This window comes from Aptenodytes forsteri, unplaced genomic scaffold, assembly GCF_000699145.1.
Source record: "Aptenodytes forsteri isolate BGI_AS27 unplaced genomic scaffold, ASM69914v1 Scaffold523, whole genome shotgun sequence".
In the NCBI taxonomy this organism is placed as follows: Eukaryota; Metazoa; Chordata; class Aves; order Sphenisciformes; family Spheniscidae; genus Aptenodytes; species Aptenodytes forsteri.
Window position 1 is genome coordinate 1,015,497 of NW_008794159.1, and position 15,803 is coordinate 1,031,299.

Genomic DNA, 15,803 nt, shown 5'->3' on the forward strand with positions numbered 1-15,803 from the left:
CCGTGTCAAAGGCCTTACAGAGGTCCAGATAGACGACACCTGTAGCCCTTCCCGTGTCCACTGATGTAGTCACTCCATCATAGAAGGCCACTAGGTTAGTCAGGCAGGACTTGCCCTTGGTGAAGCCATGCTGGCTGTCTCGAATCACCTCCCTGTCCTCCATGTGCCTTAGCATAGCTTCCAGGAGGATCTGTTCCATGATCTTCCCAGGCACAGAGGTGAGACTGACTGGCCTGTAGCTCCCCAGGTCTTCCTTTTTTCCCTTTTTAAAAATGCTGCCAACATCAGCTTTTTGGATTGCTTTATTGAACTTAGACACTTAGGTTCTACCTAAGTAAAATTCTTTTTTAGTCTTTGTTTGCTCTTGCCCAAAATCAATTAACTTGCAGCTCCAGAGGGTTTGATTTTCTAATCCAACCATGCTTAATCATTGTTCTAAAACAAGATTTTTTTTCTCCCCTCAGATTCTTTTCTGATGGCTTCTTATTTCTCGCCCTCTAAGTGTGCGCCTGAATTCTCTGCATCTATTTATAAGGGCTTCCCCACTTCCAGGAGTGTTTAATCAAAGAGAAGGCTATCAGCAGGTGGTTAGCATCAAATGTCAGCAGCTACTTTGTTTCTGACATCTCTTGGAAAAAATGTTTCATTACCATGCAAATGATGTTAGTCTTCCTTTCCAAGATCCGTTGTCACACAGTGTAACATATGGTACACAGAATTGTGCTCCCAAGATTTATGCGCAAACTAGATTTCGTAGCAGAACAACAATTGTGAGAGCTAAACCATCAGATGACAGTCATGGCTGTTTCCCAATGAGCTGGTGAATATTTCTGTATCTCATGGTTACTCTAACTTGGGGGAGGTGCTTATTTGCTTATTTCTGCTTTCTTTTAAACCCTTCCATTTTTCTTTAACTTGTATCAGAAATATCATGGTGCCTTTCACAGCCTATGCCAGACAGACTAGCCCAGCAGCTTTAGTGGGTGCTATTACCTTTCTTGACTGAACCTGCTGGCCTCTCCTGGGAATTTTTGAAAGTGCTAATAATGGTAGCAGGAACTCAACTTTTCCAAGGGCCCTGAAACCCTGTAAGCAGAATGGGATAAACCTATGAGGGGCTTGATTCATCAGAGCACTGGAGTACAGTTCAGTGACTTCAGCGGGACTTCAGGATGTGTTTAGAGTTAAGCATACGTTTGGGTGAATTGTTAACCTCAAGTGTGTCATCAAGTGCTTTGCTGACTCAGGGACGAGACATTCCTTACAGCTTGTTGTTTTCCACTTTGCCATCTGGGTAGAGGCAGCTTGACAGCACGTGGGCTGTGTGAGACATTACTGCGTTTCTGAAAGGGTATTAACAGCCTTGAAGTTTCCAGGTTCTCTGAATCAGGAATTTTTGTCTCTACAGATCTAACTGGGGTAGAACAACCTCACTGTAGTGTTTGAAAGCAAACTGACCATGCCGCAGCATTTGCTAGGTTATCAGTCAACCTATGCCTAATTAAAATAATCTCATGTTTTAGTGGAACTAAAAAAGATGCAGGTGGAAAGCTCTGCAGAACCTGCAGGTTTGGGGGCATGAACTTGCCCCTTTCGGATATTTTAGGAAGTCTCTTTTGCACCTGAACAACTGTAAGAACCCAAATTTGCAAACACTTCTAATTACAGAGTCATCTCTTCACTACACCCATTTTCTGAGCTGGGGGAGCACATCCGTATTTATATGAAATAAATGTTGTTACAGGCTGTTAAGATAACTCACCCTCATGCTGCAGCCAGGTAGTGCAAAAGAGTGGGTAATACAGACCTCTTATTGCATTTGTGGGAGAAGTGCAAGATATCTTCATCCCTCGGTATTCTCCAAATGATTTTAACTTCCCATAAATACTAGGGGTTCACCTGAAAAATCTCCCCTGTCACTCCCCCATCTGGTCAGTACACACCCCTCCTTCTCTAATCCAATACCCTTCCAGTCTGCTGTGTAACACTCTTGATCTAAAAGCCATTTCTGTACTGTTCTGCTTTGCATTTTTTGATGAATGCTTACAGAAGAATAAATTTTTATTGTAACAAAATGCATTTCTTTGTGGGAACTCTTCTTTTTTTTTATTCTTTTCCAGTGACAAAATGTTCCCAGCCTTTGGATTTGGAGCAAGGATACCCCCAGAATACAAAGTAGGTGCATAAATGACATTTTCTAGTTTCCTTGGTTTATGAGGCATAAAATAAGGGAGAAATGGTTCAGTGCAGGACAGGGGCTAGGGGGAGCAGCTCCTACTGCTTGTTTTCTTTCATCCAGCTTTCTCACCGAGTGATACCTCACTGAAACCAGAAGGCAAGGCTAGACTTAAAATAGTTGTGTTACACCCAAAATATTTCATGGTATTGGCAAAGCTTTGTTAATGGATGCTAGTCTAGTAAGAGGAGAACTGATTTTTTGAACAACACTTGCCAAGCATATTTTGAAGCTTTGTGAGTCCTGGTTTGACAGAACCCATTTTTGGAAGATGTGATTCAGTGAGCGGCCTAGTGTCTGTGCTTTATAATGATGAGATTTAACATCTTCCTGAAAATAAAGACTTTGGAAGAGTTTTGCTCTGTGGCAAATTTCTGTGTCACGGTGGACATCGTCAATACCAGGAAGAGAAATGTAAGGCATGTATCCATGCTGGTGAGAAGTGGTATTTATAAACAAAACAAAATGGGAGTGATCCACAGCGATGGTGCAATTGTGAGCCTAAATATGCAGTCTGGTAGGGCTGGAGCGAAGGCAGTGGAGTAAAAGAAGGAGTATCCAACAGAGAAAGGCCTAAGAAGAAATAGGCAGAAGTTCAAATCCTGTGTTGCACATGTGCAGAGGTAGTGTGGGCAGAAGAGTAGTTCTGCACAAATAAGTAACCAAAAACTAGCTGGAGATTCTGCAACTCAGATACTATCTGGAAAAGAACAGCATTAGACTTCTGATCATGCAGACTTCATCCAGTATCCCCGTGTCCCCTGCTCTGGGTTGTGTCTCTCAGCTGTGGCTGGGGTAGGGAGGTGAACACTGGCCAGGTGAGAATTTCTGTGCAGAGAGGGGTCATGTGTCACTCAACATTGTAAAGTACGAATCAGCAGATTAAAAAAATGTACCAGTGTGTTCCTCATGGCTTGTAGGTTTGATACCTGCATAAGAGTAACAGTAGTGATGTACAGCAAATTTGATACATGTCTTGCAAACGGGTGTCTGAGGTGAGTCAACGTATGTCTTAACAACATTGCCTTCTAAGCTAAAAAGCACAGTTATAAAAAAGAGGAGTGTGCCTGACAAGGTGTTTTGCAGTGCTCTGTTCCTGAAAAGTAACACCAGTGTTAATGCTTTCCAAAATCAGAGACAGCTTCCAGAACTTTGATACAGATCTTAATGTGGTAAATGCGCACAGAACATCTGTGTCTGTTGTGTATCTGTTCCAACTGCAGCAGCTGACAACCATCTCTGCTATATAAGGGGGAGTGTTTTGGAGACTAAACATGAGCAGCCTCTACCACCAGACGCATTAGTGAAACACAGTAGCTACTTCTCAACTGTCCATCCCTTTGCCACGAATATGTGCCTCCCGACCCGTGGCTGTATAGCAGTGTTGGCTGGGTGAGCTGGACTATACATCACAACCAGATCGCTCTTTCAAGCAGAGTACTGGCCATCACTGACAATGCCATGTACTATTGTGATTGTCCTAAACAAAGGTACCAGCCTGGTGGTGTGCCGGGGACTGGTCGTTCCATCATCTGCGAGGTGACCATCATTGCATGGGGGAAAACTTGCAATTCTTTCAGCTGCAGAGAACCATCCTTATCTAAGGACTGCTTGAAGGAAGATGTTACTGTGCCAGCTGAAGTCTTTTCACTGGTTTGCTGGTGATGGCAGTAGAATAAAATTCACAGCACAAGACTGCTGCTTTCTCAGCCAAAATAATCAGCTGGTGGCATTGATGCCTCAGGTCATATGAGCATATTGGCAACATACCAGTTTTGTTAGTCCCCAGCAACAGCCTCTTCACCTGATTGTGAGAGCATATCTCAGGTGTCAGCTGAAAACACGTCTTGCCAGAAAGGGATTTCAGGGCGACTGTGTAACCAGATATTTCTACAAGCACCAACACCAATTGATTTTCTGCTTTGGCAGAACTGGTGTTTGGATAATTACCTGACAAGTACTCCTAAGAAAGTCAGAGACTTCCATTGAACTTAGTAGCCCATGCATGGATGAAGGGTCTTGCCCAATAGCATGAGCTGCACTGAAGTGTCTGTATGTTACTAACCTCTCAAAGCAAGAAAATGGATGAATCGGGACCTTCAGATTTTGAGAAGTTCAGGAAAAGTAAGGGTAAACTTAAGAAGATGGGGCTAATTGCTTGTGGATTACATATGTGCGAGTAAACAAAACAAGTCCCAAAGTAAATGGAGATGCAAGTGAGGACCAGAACAACATCTTTAATCTCCACTATGGAAAATTGTGACAGAAAATGACAAAGACAAATGACATGACATCAGCTTACCAACGTAATAAAACTTTGAAGAAGAGAACCACGTTGTGGGGGGACTAGCCCTTCTGTGCAACAGATGGGGACAAATAATTAGCTTGGTGTCTATCATGGGCACATCCAACTGAAAGTGGATTAGGAATTAACAGTCATCTGTGCTATTGTTCAGTCCCTCCCTGTGATACTGTACACAGTCCATACAAGTATCTATCTTCTTAAAATAAACTGTGTCAACACTTTCGAGTCCCTGCTTGGCTTTGGCTGCACTTCTAAATTGAAAGAGAATCTAAGAGAGTGAAGTCAGCCTCATCATGATGCATTAATAAGTCAAGACCAATAAACCTGAAAATCCTTCAGTAATTTAGTCTACGCTGGTATCATAATTTAAAGCCAACAATGATTAGTGTTTGATGTGGAACATAGCCAAGATGCATAGGAAACAGAGAAGAAACTACTATAATAAAAGTAACAAAGGCTGTAGAAAAAAGTGCTCCCAACTTGTCTCCCCTAACTTCTTATCTTCTGCTGCAGAAATATGGTAACACTATAGACACCACAGCACCACTGCAGATATCGTGTTATTCAAGTGTTCTTTTGATGTTTTCAGTCAAAGGTATTGCAAGTCATACATATCTTTTGTTTTATTAAAGGACAGCAGTGTCATAACTGTAATAATTCACATCTTCAAATTTAGGCAGAATCATTATGAGAATTTCTAAGTTCTGACCCCATCATGTGGATAAATCAGCTTTTCGTTTTAATTTACAGTGTCTGCTTTCAAGCCTTCAGTCCTAATGAGATGATCTAACCTGCTCATAGCATGTTGGTCTCTGCACACCAGCAGCTGCTCTTTTATTTCTTCCAGTAGACAACAAATTGCTAGGGCTGTGGAAGAAATTACTCCCACTGCCAAGGGTTTCTAAGTAACCATGAGAGCCTCCACACAACTTAAACAACATAGCTTCCTTAAAAGTCTAAATGAAAGCTGACCAACGTATGCATGGCAGTAACACAGTGAGGGAAGGCCAGAGGTAAGCAGCCTGATAAAAACAGTAGGCAAAGTAAGTGGATCGAGTGGATTCAGGTCTAATTTATGTCATGCTCAGTCACAAGCTGTAGAAAAATGAGGCCTGTAACTCACTGTTCAACGTGAATCAATGCTAACATTGCTATTTAGGATCAGCTGAAAGCCACTGCTTTTAGGCTGGCGATAAGCTCTAAATTTTTTTGCCAAGGTTTCCTTGGCACACTAGATCACACAGGAGAAAGGTGTGCATTTGTGATGTTGTCAAACCAGTGCCTTGGTTTCATACTGTCTTGAGCTCCTGCCAATAGCCTGGCATCGTTGCTGGAGGGCAGTATCCACCTGTCCATTTAGTGAGATTCTAGCCTCCTTACGTCCTTTTAAATACTACAAGAGAAGAAATATTTGCTATGCCAACTATTATTCCCCATGGAAGAATACGCCCCCCATTTTACATGAGCACTTCAGAACAATGTCAGTATCCACCTCTGCAGGTTCTTCATGAATCTCTTGAGATGAACCCCTTTAAAAACATGTTTTTATATATGCTTTCTACAGAATTTCCATTTCAAGAGCACACCGCTATGTTACGCTGACTTTATTTTCCCTCATTTCAGCTCCAAATGAAACACTTCAGCTGTTAGCAGAAAAACAGCAGTTTCTCAGTGGCATAAGGAATCTGTGGGAGTGAAGGAAGCAAGACATGCCATATATAACATTCCTCATAGGTCTAGAGATCTTTCATTTAATATTCGGCAATATGATCTTTTTTCCCCAAGGCCTGACAAATACATCATGCTGTTCCTTGATCTAAGTAAACCTCTGAGAGCAATATTCCCCTCTTGAGTTTCTATCACACAAAACTTGCGGAACATGCCAGTTATTCCACAGCAGTGTCTCCAACCCATCACTTTTTTTTTTTTTTGAAATGAGAAGTATCTGAGAAGTCTGATGTAAAGTGAAGAGGTGGCAGATAATAGTATCTGAGATCTGATGTAAAGTGAAGAGGTGGCAGATAATATGGACTCAGATACTGCTGCAAAAGGTCACAGGGAGGAAAGAAAGCTGAACCACACGCACTAATTTCTTAGCCTTAGCCCACAGCAGTGTCTCCAACCCATCACTTTTTTTTTTTTTTGAAATGAGAAGTATCTGAGAAGTCTGATGTAAAGTGAAGAGGTGGCAGATAATATGGACTCAGATACTGCTGCAAAAGGTCACAGTGAAGAGGAGGAAAGAAAGCTGAACCACACACACTAATTTCTTAGCAGGCAGAACTCAAAGGAGCTGAAAAACACAGCAGCACAAAACTTATGTTAAAATGAAAAGAAAGTTAGAATTGAGTCAGCCCCATGACAGGTGTATTGCCAATAATGAAGTGTTCTTTCCTAAAGAAGAATTGCAGGGTGACACCTGAATAGATACGAAACAACTTGCAGTTTGTTTTAAGACAGTCCTGGTTATTTCTGCATTTTTAATGAAAGCTTTATTCACTGCTTATGCTGGGAAGAATTGCTGGAGAGAACCTCACTGCAGTTACAGAAATAGTACAGCATCTTTACGACCCTAACCTGCACTGTCTGGGTTGCTGGACAGGTAAGGGACTTAAAAAGTGCTGTGGTCTTTTTGATTCCTGCACTTTTCAGGAGCTTGAGGGCAAAAATATATGCAAACCTGACAAAAAAGAGCCAATAGAAGGATATGTAATGGACCAAGGGAAAAACCAGAATTTGTCACCTTATCCACGCAACTTGGATTTAGATGTGGAAACTGGGCAGCATACTCAAAAATCAAGTACAATGAAAATAAATGGCCAAGCTTTGCCAAGCAGAAATGTCTACAATGTGGTCTTAGCCAGAGACACAAGCTGTCCAGCTCCCAAACTATTTGATTAATGAGCATTCTGAAAATAATAGCTTTTGAGCAATGGTTCTTTAAATTTGTTAGTGTCTTACGCTTTTGCAAAATATGCAGGCATTCCATATTTAATTTTCAGACTGGCAGTGGCTTAATAGTGTTCAATTTATTCACAGATAAGTGCTCCACATTGTGCATCTCAGCGTTTACGCTTGTATGCATCTATTGTTCATGGATTTTTGACCATCTCTGTTTAAATGAGTAAGAAAGCGTTTCTAAACATGGCTGAATTTGTCAGATTGTTTGTCAAGTAGTTCCAGTACCATCACCGTAGAGGTTTCTGGAAAGCTGGAGCTATTTGGGACAGGGAGGTTAATTTAAATGAATTCAACAATCTAGAGAGGGGAAAAAAAGATTACTAATTTCCAGAGTTGAGGCATCCATATTCAGCATTTGCAAAATGAATGAAAAACATGGTTTCTGAGTCAAAGCAGCTTTTTATTTAAAAAATGGAAGTTCAGTTAGAATAAAAGGGGTTTAAAAAAATGTGGAGGCCAAAACAGAATAACATGTTTCGATGCAAGTTAAATAAAATGTCTTTGCGTAATCCAAAAGCTTTCCAGCAATTTGCGTTATAATTTTGTGGATTTTTGTTATTTGTCAGATTCCAAGGTAGGGGTTTTGTTTGTGTTTCGAGGTTTCTATCTGAGTCCAGAAGACTTTCTTTTTTAAGAAATCTCAAAAATTCTCATGAATTAGGAAATTATCCTTTCCGTTCAGCCTTAATTAGAAACCTGTTTAGCAAGGGCCATGCTATGAGAATGAATTTCATTACACCCCAACATGAGGGAAATAAGTTCCCTGCTATCAAGGTGACTTTTCTACTAAACTGGTCATACGCCTGTGGAAGTATGGTTATGATTCCTGCAAGAGTTTCATGGGCACCATCACATTGATGGACAACTGCCTTTCTGTATGCAGGTGCTTGCCACTGTGTATGTACAGGCAATGGAGGCATTGTACAGTGGTAAAAAAAAAATTACTATAATCTGCCTCAGCAAAAATATTTTAGACCATTTGTTTAGTTGATGTATCCTCAGAAATGCTGTTGTTGTAAGCTACATCACAATGTATGGTAGAGCTACTTATTTTGCTTGTTAAAAACCTTGAAGAAATTACCTGAGAAATAGAATGTTCCTAGTGCAGGATGTTCCTGGTGCAGGAAGTTCCTGGACAGCTGTGTTTTAATAATCCCACATCCATGATGGTATCTGCTAAATAATTTATCTGGAGTCTGGCAGAGGGAAAAGATTAATACATAGCCAAGTGCAAGTAAATGTTCTTAGTTGGAGGCTTTGAGCGGTGTTTTGTGCAGCAACCCAGGTAATGCCACGCTGATCATATGTAATCACCTCTGCACTCCAGAATTTCTCTCTCCTTTCCCTTTATGGATTGATTTTATGGATTGATGTTAAGAGAGAGGAGGAGGGCTGAGCAGGGGGTCAGCTACATATTCGAAACTTAATCCAGGGTCTGTGGCACAATCACGGTTCTGCAAGGACGTTCCTTATCATGAGGCTGACTTCCACCACAGACCACGGTCTGCAGTTCTGTGCAAAGTTCTCTGTGCCAGGTACCAACGTAAAGCAGTCATCCTGTGTTTGCGTGGCTTGACATATTCCTGACTGTTAGACTGATCCATCATACAAATGACCCTAGTAGATTGTATTAAAAAAACGTGCTTCTGAACAGCCAAATGTCTTGTTATGTTTCCCCTGAGGATTCCCAGTCTTTCATCTTAGATGTTCACACTTTTGCCTCCTTTTCCCCATTAGCTTATCAGTTCTGGGAGTGCATGAGGGCTATGTCATTCAATATCACAAAGATGCCATTTAGTATACCAGCTTTTGGTCCTCTGTCATCAGCATGGTTTGTCTTTCAGTCACAAAAGCCTTGCATGTTTAATTAAAAAAAAAAAAAAAAAAGGAGGGAGGGTCATTACCTTGCACTGTTTTGAAAACAAAAGCATTGAATATTTGATCCAAACCACCTTTTGACATGGGTGGGCTTTACACGGAGTCCTATCAGGTAGGAGCCCAAGTTCAGTAAGGCGTTCAGTACGTGTCATGTGCCTGAAGTCTCTGCTGGTTTGGACCCTCTTGAATTCTGGCCACCACAGGGGAGACAGCACAGGGGCAGGTCGAAGCGCAGCTGGTTTTACTCACCTCAGTGGGGAAAGAGTTCTGAGCATTCGGAGAAACTCTGCTTTAAAAATATCTGCTGTTGGCTTGCCTCGGGTGATGATTTCCTGTTTGTGAACCATCACTGACCTGCTCAAAGAACTTACCTCTTTCACATTATACTTTAATCTTGTTTAAATTGTGATATATTTTTCAGAGAGCATAGGAAACAACCAGATACGTCTGCCTTCATTGTGTTTCCTGTCCTGCCTTCAGGATAAATTTTAACACTGTTCTTGGTGAACCAGGATGACAATGTATGAGGGCCGCTTGCTTTGGGAGGATAGCAGCCATTGCTCAGACAGTATTATTTTTTAGATCATTGTGCACACTTACTAGACTTGGGATTTCCTTATTGGCCTGAACTGTTGTCTACATTTTTCTTTAATAATAGCCTGCGTGCCATAGCTCTGAACCAGATAAATTGTTTGTACAGTGCGATCCTGAAAGAGGTATAACAACAAAAGCATCCAGCCCATGCTTGCATGTGAGATTAAAATACTGTATTCATAGCTCTGGAAAAGAATTGTGATACTCCTTTTGCTATAATTTCAAATGTATTTGGAATAAAGAAATAAAATCACTGAAGAGGCACAGTGTTGGAAGAATCAGCCTGCAATATATAAACATGCATCGCCATCCTTCTTGCTTTTCAGATGCAGTTAATACAAAATACAGAAAGCCTAAAGGAAGAAGAAAGGCTATTGAACAACAAAAAAATCATCAGCGAGTGAAAACTCACATAACCTTTCTTGACAGCTGCAATTACCTTTGGCCTGCAGCTGGTCATGAGACTGGCAGATACCAGCTGGGCAAAGCGTGCCAGGAGACGTACAGAGCAGCCAGACAGAAGGGCTCTGGAGCACCTCTGAGGCGTATTTGACAGCCCTGCTCTTCTGTGCCTGCTCAGCGAGTAACATACATCGTGACCTTCTGCATTATCTTCCATGGCTGAGTAGGGTAGCCTGAATGGCCCACGTAAAACCCTTTGTAAGAAGCAGTTCATGCTTGAGGTAGACATAGCAAACTCCTGGCTGGGCTAAGCTGGCTGCAGACTCTTCAGTGAGTTTTTGCTTCAGTCCTTTCCCGTCATGGTAGAAGTCCTGCTTTGTTTAACCTCTTAATAAGGAGTGGTAGGCATCACTGTGGTGAGCAAGGCCAGCATATGATGGGAAAATTCAGTTTCTCTGTGAGAAGCTCTCTTTGGCAGTAATTAGCCAACTTATACCACTTCACTTTTACAGAAGTTTCTCTGTAATCACATAGTTGATCTATTCATCTATTAGTCATAGACCAATTTCTGTGCTGCGCTGTGAAGTCATCTAAACTAGCAAATAAAACAGCGACATCCAACAAACAAATCTCTTTCTGCAAATAATCCAGGTTCCATTGTACAGGGAGTAAACAGGTTGCTTTCCATATGACTAGGACTGTTGGCACTTCTGAAGGTCCTACAGAGATCTATAAAGTCTCAAAGGTGTGTAATTGGAGTTAGCTACATAAATGCCTTCATGCATCTGGGATGATATACCTAAATTCAACCTTAAATTATGCAAATCACCTGCTTAACTCTCAGCCATATGCACTTTTTGCAAACCGAAATATAAATATATATATATATATATATGTTGTGCATTGCAAAACAAAAGTTGGGCTTCATTCAAGACAATTGAAGACAAACAGGGCAATTAAGAGACTGAGCTTCAGAGCTGAAGAGATTAAAAGGAATGAAGCTTTCTCAGTGATCAAAGAAAGGAGCAAAAAGGAATCTGGAAAAAATGCAGGCAAGAACAAAACTTAAAAACCAGAAAAGAGCATCTGAAGAAAGTTTCAGTCCCAACAGATTTGTGCTGTGGATGCAGATCTCTAAGTGACAGACAGGTAGAGGAAGCCTGGAACCTGAGACTTACATTGCCTTGCGTTACTTGCACATACAGAACTCTGGTATTATTTTCCCAAGCCACTGAAGATACAGTACATTGTTTTACTAGAAAATCAGCAACTTTTTTGTATTCACAGTCATTTCTCTTAGAAAATAGCTCTGTGATATTTTATTACAGACAGATTGAGAGAGACAGAGAATGGGTTATGCACTAAATTTGAGGAAAAACAAGAGTCTTGAGGTTTTTTCTTACTAATTTTCCCCCAGCCTAACCTAATTTCTTAACTAGCTTAGACTCATTACATTTCTTACATTGTTATTTCACAGTGGGTCTGGGTGACTTCCTTGATCTCTTTGGAGAATAAATTATTTTCCCAGTAATCCCATGGCCTTCAAATGAGGAACTGTTCACCCATGGGAATGCAGGATTCAGAAGGGGGCTGAGCTTGTGCTGTCAGTGCTGTATCACAACCTGCTTTCTCGCTCCTGCAATCTGAGATGCTGAGCTAGGGAGAGCTGGCATTTAAATCTCCTCAGCCATAGATCCCTCTTCTGCAGCTGGCATTGATAGCCCAATCCTGACACCATATTTATGTGATTCCTCATGTACTTCGGTGTTTTTTCTTTGTGCTCTTTTTTCTTGGTTTTGTTGTTGTTATTGACAAGTTTGATTCCAGTTTTGTTACTTTGTTTCTGCAGGGAGTTCCAGCTGGGACTGTATTTCACACTCAGTGGCTGAAAGCTTGAAAGATCAGTGGTTTAACACAGAAAGAATTTAAAGGGTGTTTAACTGCAAGTCCTCTTAGAATAATTTTTCTGACTACAGTTGTCTTCTCTTCTTTCCATTTATCTACAGGTCTCTCATGATTTTGCAATCAATTTCAACGAAGACAACCCAGAATGTGCAGGTAACACTCACATTAAGACAGACTGCCGTATTTCTGCTGGGCGCGAGATGTGCTTGTATTTTTTATTGTATCCCTTAAGTATTATTTAAAGTGTTTTTTAAAGAAGGCAGCCAGGAGTTTCAAAACCTGACAGACTCCAAGCCGTTAGGCTTAGCTTTAGAAACCTTAGAAAGTGCCACACATTAGTTTCCTGAAAAATAGGTCCCTTTGAAAGTACACCATGTTGGACATTCAGCACTTGAACTTCTCCAAATCACTAGCATTTCTGAAAACTAAAGCCATGTTTTCTAGATTCATTCCAGATCTTCAGCTACAGCAACATCATAGGTTGTGCAGCTAAGAAGGGCAGTACATGGAAAAGCAGGCTGTGCACCTCTCTGATCAAAGACTCCCTCTGTGTAGAGCCAGTTCTTTGACCAGACCTATAGCAACAGTAGCCTGTTGCAAAGTCAGCCCAGCGATGTCCAGCACCAAAGGGTCAGGGCGGCAGCTGAGGACTGCTGCAATAGAAGGAAGCATACTTTCTTGACAGCAAATGCAGCAAGAGGCTGTTTTAACACAGCGTAAGATACTGGTGTGTTCTAGCAACAATCAGTAATCCTCAGTACTCAGAAGCCAGATTCGTGTAGCAGATTTTGCTGTATGTCTTGTATTTGTACATGAGGACTGCAGTGACTGATGCTGTCTTTCTAGAACCTCCTGCCACAATCCACACATTTTGTAAAAGATGAGAACAACAGGACAATAATCTCCAAACAGTCTAACAAGTAATCCCAGACTAACACTTTATTTGAGAGTCTTAGTCAGATGATCATTGCTGTCTAAAATCCACAGGTTGTTATTCTCTTATTCTTCTACTACCTTCCAAATACTGAAATGGGTGTTTCAAAACGCTCTTCCTGTTCAAATTTTCTAGCTGCTTCTTTCAGCCCTTCTCAGGCTTATTAGTTCAGGCATGGTCAGCAGAATATGTTCAGGATGAGAATTAAGATGCCAAGAAATGAAGTGAGGAAAAGAAGAGAGGACAAGCAATTCAAGGGAAAGAGACATTAAAAGAATTCAGAGTTCACACATCTTAAATGCAAGACCTCTGTTTTCGGTTCAGTGGGCATTCCTGCTTTGTTGTTGCGCTTGGATTGTTGGACCGCCCCAGCCTCTGCAGGTCATGTGCTTGAAATGTAATTGGGCATAACTCCTACAGCTGCTTGATGTGTTCACACAGCTTTTTACATTGCTTTTATGGAGTTAAAAGAAGCTGAAATTACATGTATGCATCTAGATGTGCCTGTAAGCTTGTAAGCCAGCTTGAAGTTGAGATTTTAGTTGCACTGAGAGTGTGGGATTGAGGTGGGGAAGCAAAGCAGACCTCAGAATTTTGTCTGGACCATCATATTTTAAAATGTAGTTAGCTTGCCTGCTTCTGAACACAGACACATTGGCGTCTACACAGGGCCTGATCTGTTTAAAACATCTCAGTTAACAATGGTCAGTATTAGGTGATAACATATTATGCATGTAGTGCTAGAATATAGCTTTGTTTCCCAGTCTAAATGCAGGATATTTCTGATCTTCTGCGTACCTCAGAAAAAAAAAGTCCTAGCACTCTATGCAAAGAACACATTTTTTATCCCCCCTTTGCTGCCTCTTTTGAGTCCAAGGCTAATTCTTTTATCACGCTGACATTGTTACATAATGATTTGTATTGATTGACTGGTACTTGAAAAGGCTATCTCATCTATATAGTGCCAGCAGCAGGTCAGAGGTTGGACACACAAACCCTCTGCAAGTAAAGAGCTTATTATCCATACCATACTATGTATGCAAACTAAAATGTAGCAATGGAAATGAGAGGAGGTTAAAAAAAAAGGAAGGAGCTGCTCTATGAGCTTCGCATTGGCTTATGTCACTTAATATTTGTTATGTATTTAAACTTTATTTGGTTCTTTGCATAAGACTCCATTATCTGATAAGTTAACCCATCACCTAAAAGGAGTTTTAGGGCTAAGAAGACATAAAAAGATGGCTGCAGCATGGAAGAAGGCCAGGGAAGAAATTTTTCAGCACTCGCACATGCATCTACAAGATATAAAAAGCACTTCTTTGTCCTAAATGATACCATTTAAAATAATATCCATCTGGATGAAAGCAAGAAGAGGAGACAGATCAGAAAACACGTTGTTTAATCATCTGCTGCAGCTTGCTCATCACCTGCCTGTCATGAATGCTTGATTAGTTCCTACCGTCAATTGTTCTGTGATGTTTTCTAGATGCTTTCACTGTATTAGGTGACACAGAGAGCAGTAACACCAGCATATCACGTGGAGAGAGGATGCAAGAGCGAGAGGGAGATAAAGTGCTTAGTGACCACACTATTTTTCCTTGTATTATTTTGCACACTTGCCAGAAAACAAAGGAAAATTGCTGAAGAGTATCTTGCTTTAAACCAAGAAACAGAGGTTGGATCCAATATAAAAAGTATGTGTCTAATTTGCCTTTGAGGAATGAAATCCCTTTCTTTATGGAATTAGTGAGCTTTCAATGGCAGAAGGTAGCGTGAAGCATCATGCTACATTGAATAAGGACTGTGTATTGATATGAAGATCACTGGAATTCATAAAATACGGATATCCTCACCTTTCCTCCCCTATTACCATTTCCATTCTTGAAAATTTTAGTATTTATAGCCTTATATTTAGTATATTTATGGTATATTATATTTATAGTCTTATACTTAGTATTTGGTCTTTATTGTCAGAGGAAGAGAGTAAGTGACAACCTCTAATCTGAATGAATGCTTCTACACACGCATGCATTTTACATGCATCTTAAACCCATATATATATATGCATACACCGTATTTCATCAGAGCTATTGAAAGTGGATTCCATTTAAAAATTTAAAGAGATGAATTGTGAAGAAAAATGTACACTGGCTCTCCCTAAAATAAAGGAGTCCAAGAAAAGTAAGGTACAAAGTAAGCCACTCACATATCCTGTTGGATTTGAATACGTAAGGACAGTAGGTATTTCTAAAAGGTTTTAATCTGAGATAGTGAACAAGAAATTATGTTTCTAGAATATGTTTCTTTCTACGATGAAAGCAACTTTCTGACATGAACCACGCTAAATCTGTGTAGAATGCAGGGAGTAACTAAGTATCTCATACTATATTAATGCATAAGGAAAAAACTAGTGTATCTTGTCGTCATCTTAGGGAAGATTTATGAGGCCTTCATGCAAGATCAGTAAGTATATGTAATGAAATCCTTAACAGGTTTAAAATTGGGAGTTAACAAAAGGTCCGTTTTGCAATATGTAATTTAGTCACTGGAATTATCAAAGGAAATTTTGTAACCTTACTCTATATTTT

General features: G+C 40.5%; 1 protein-coding gene across 1 annotated transcript in view; it reads left to right on the forward strand.

Moving 5' to 3' along the window:
- CPNE4 (copine 4) overlaps positions 1-15,803 on the forward strand; it is a 204,419-nt gene that overhangs the window by 178,149 nt on the left and 10,467 nt on the right. The window contains exons 11-12 of the mRNA XM_009280456.2: positions 2,121-2,175; positions 12,383-12,434. Of these exons, the coding sequence (XP_009278731.1) occupies positions 2,121-2,175; positions 12,383-12,434 (107 nt within the window). The remainder of the gene's footprint in view (positions 1-2,120; positions 2,176-12,382; positions 12,435-15,803) is intronic.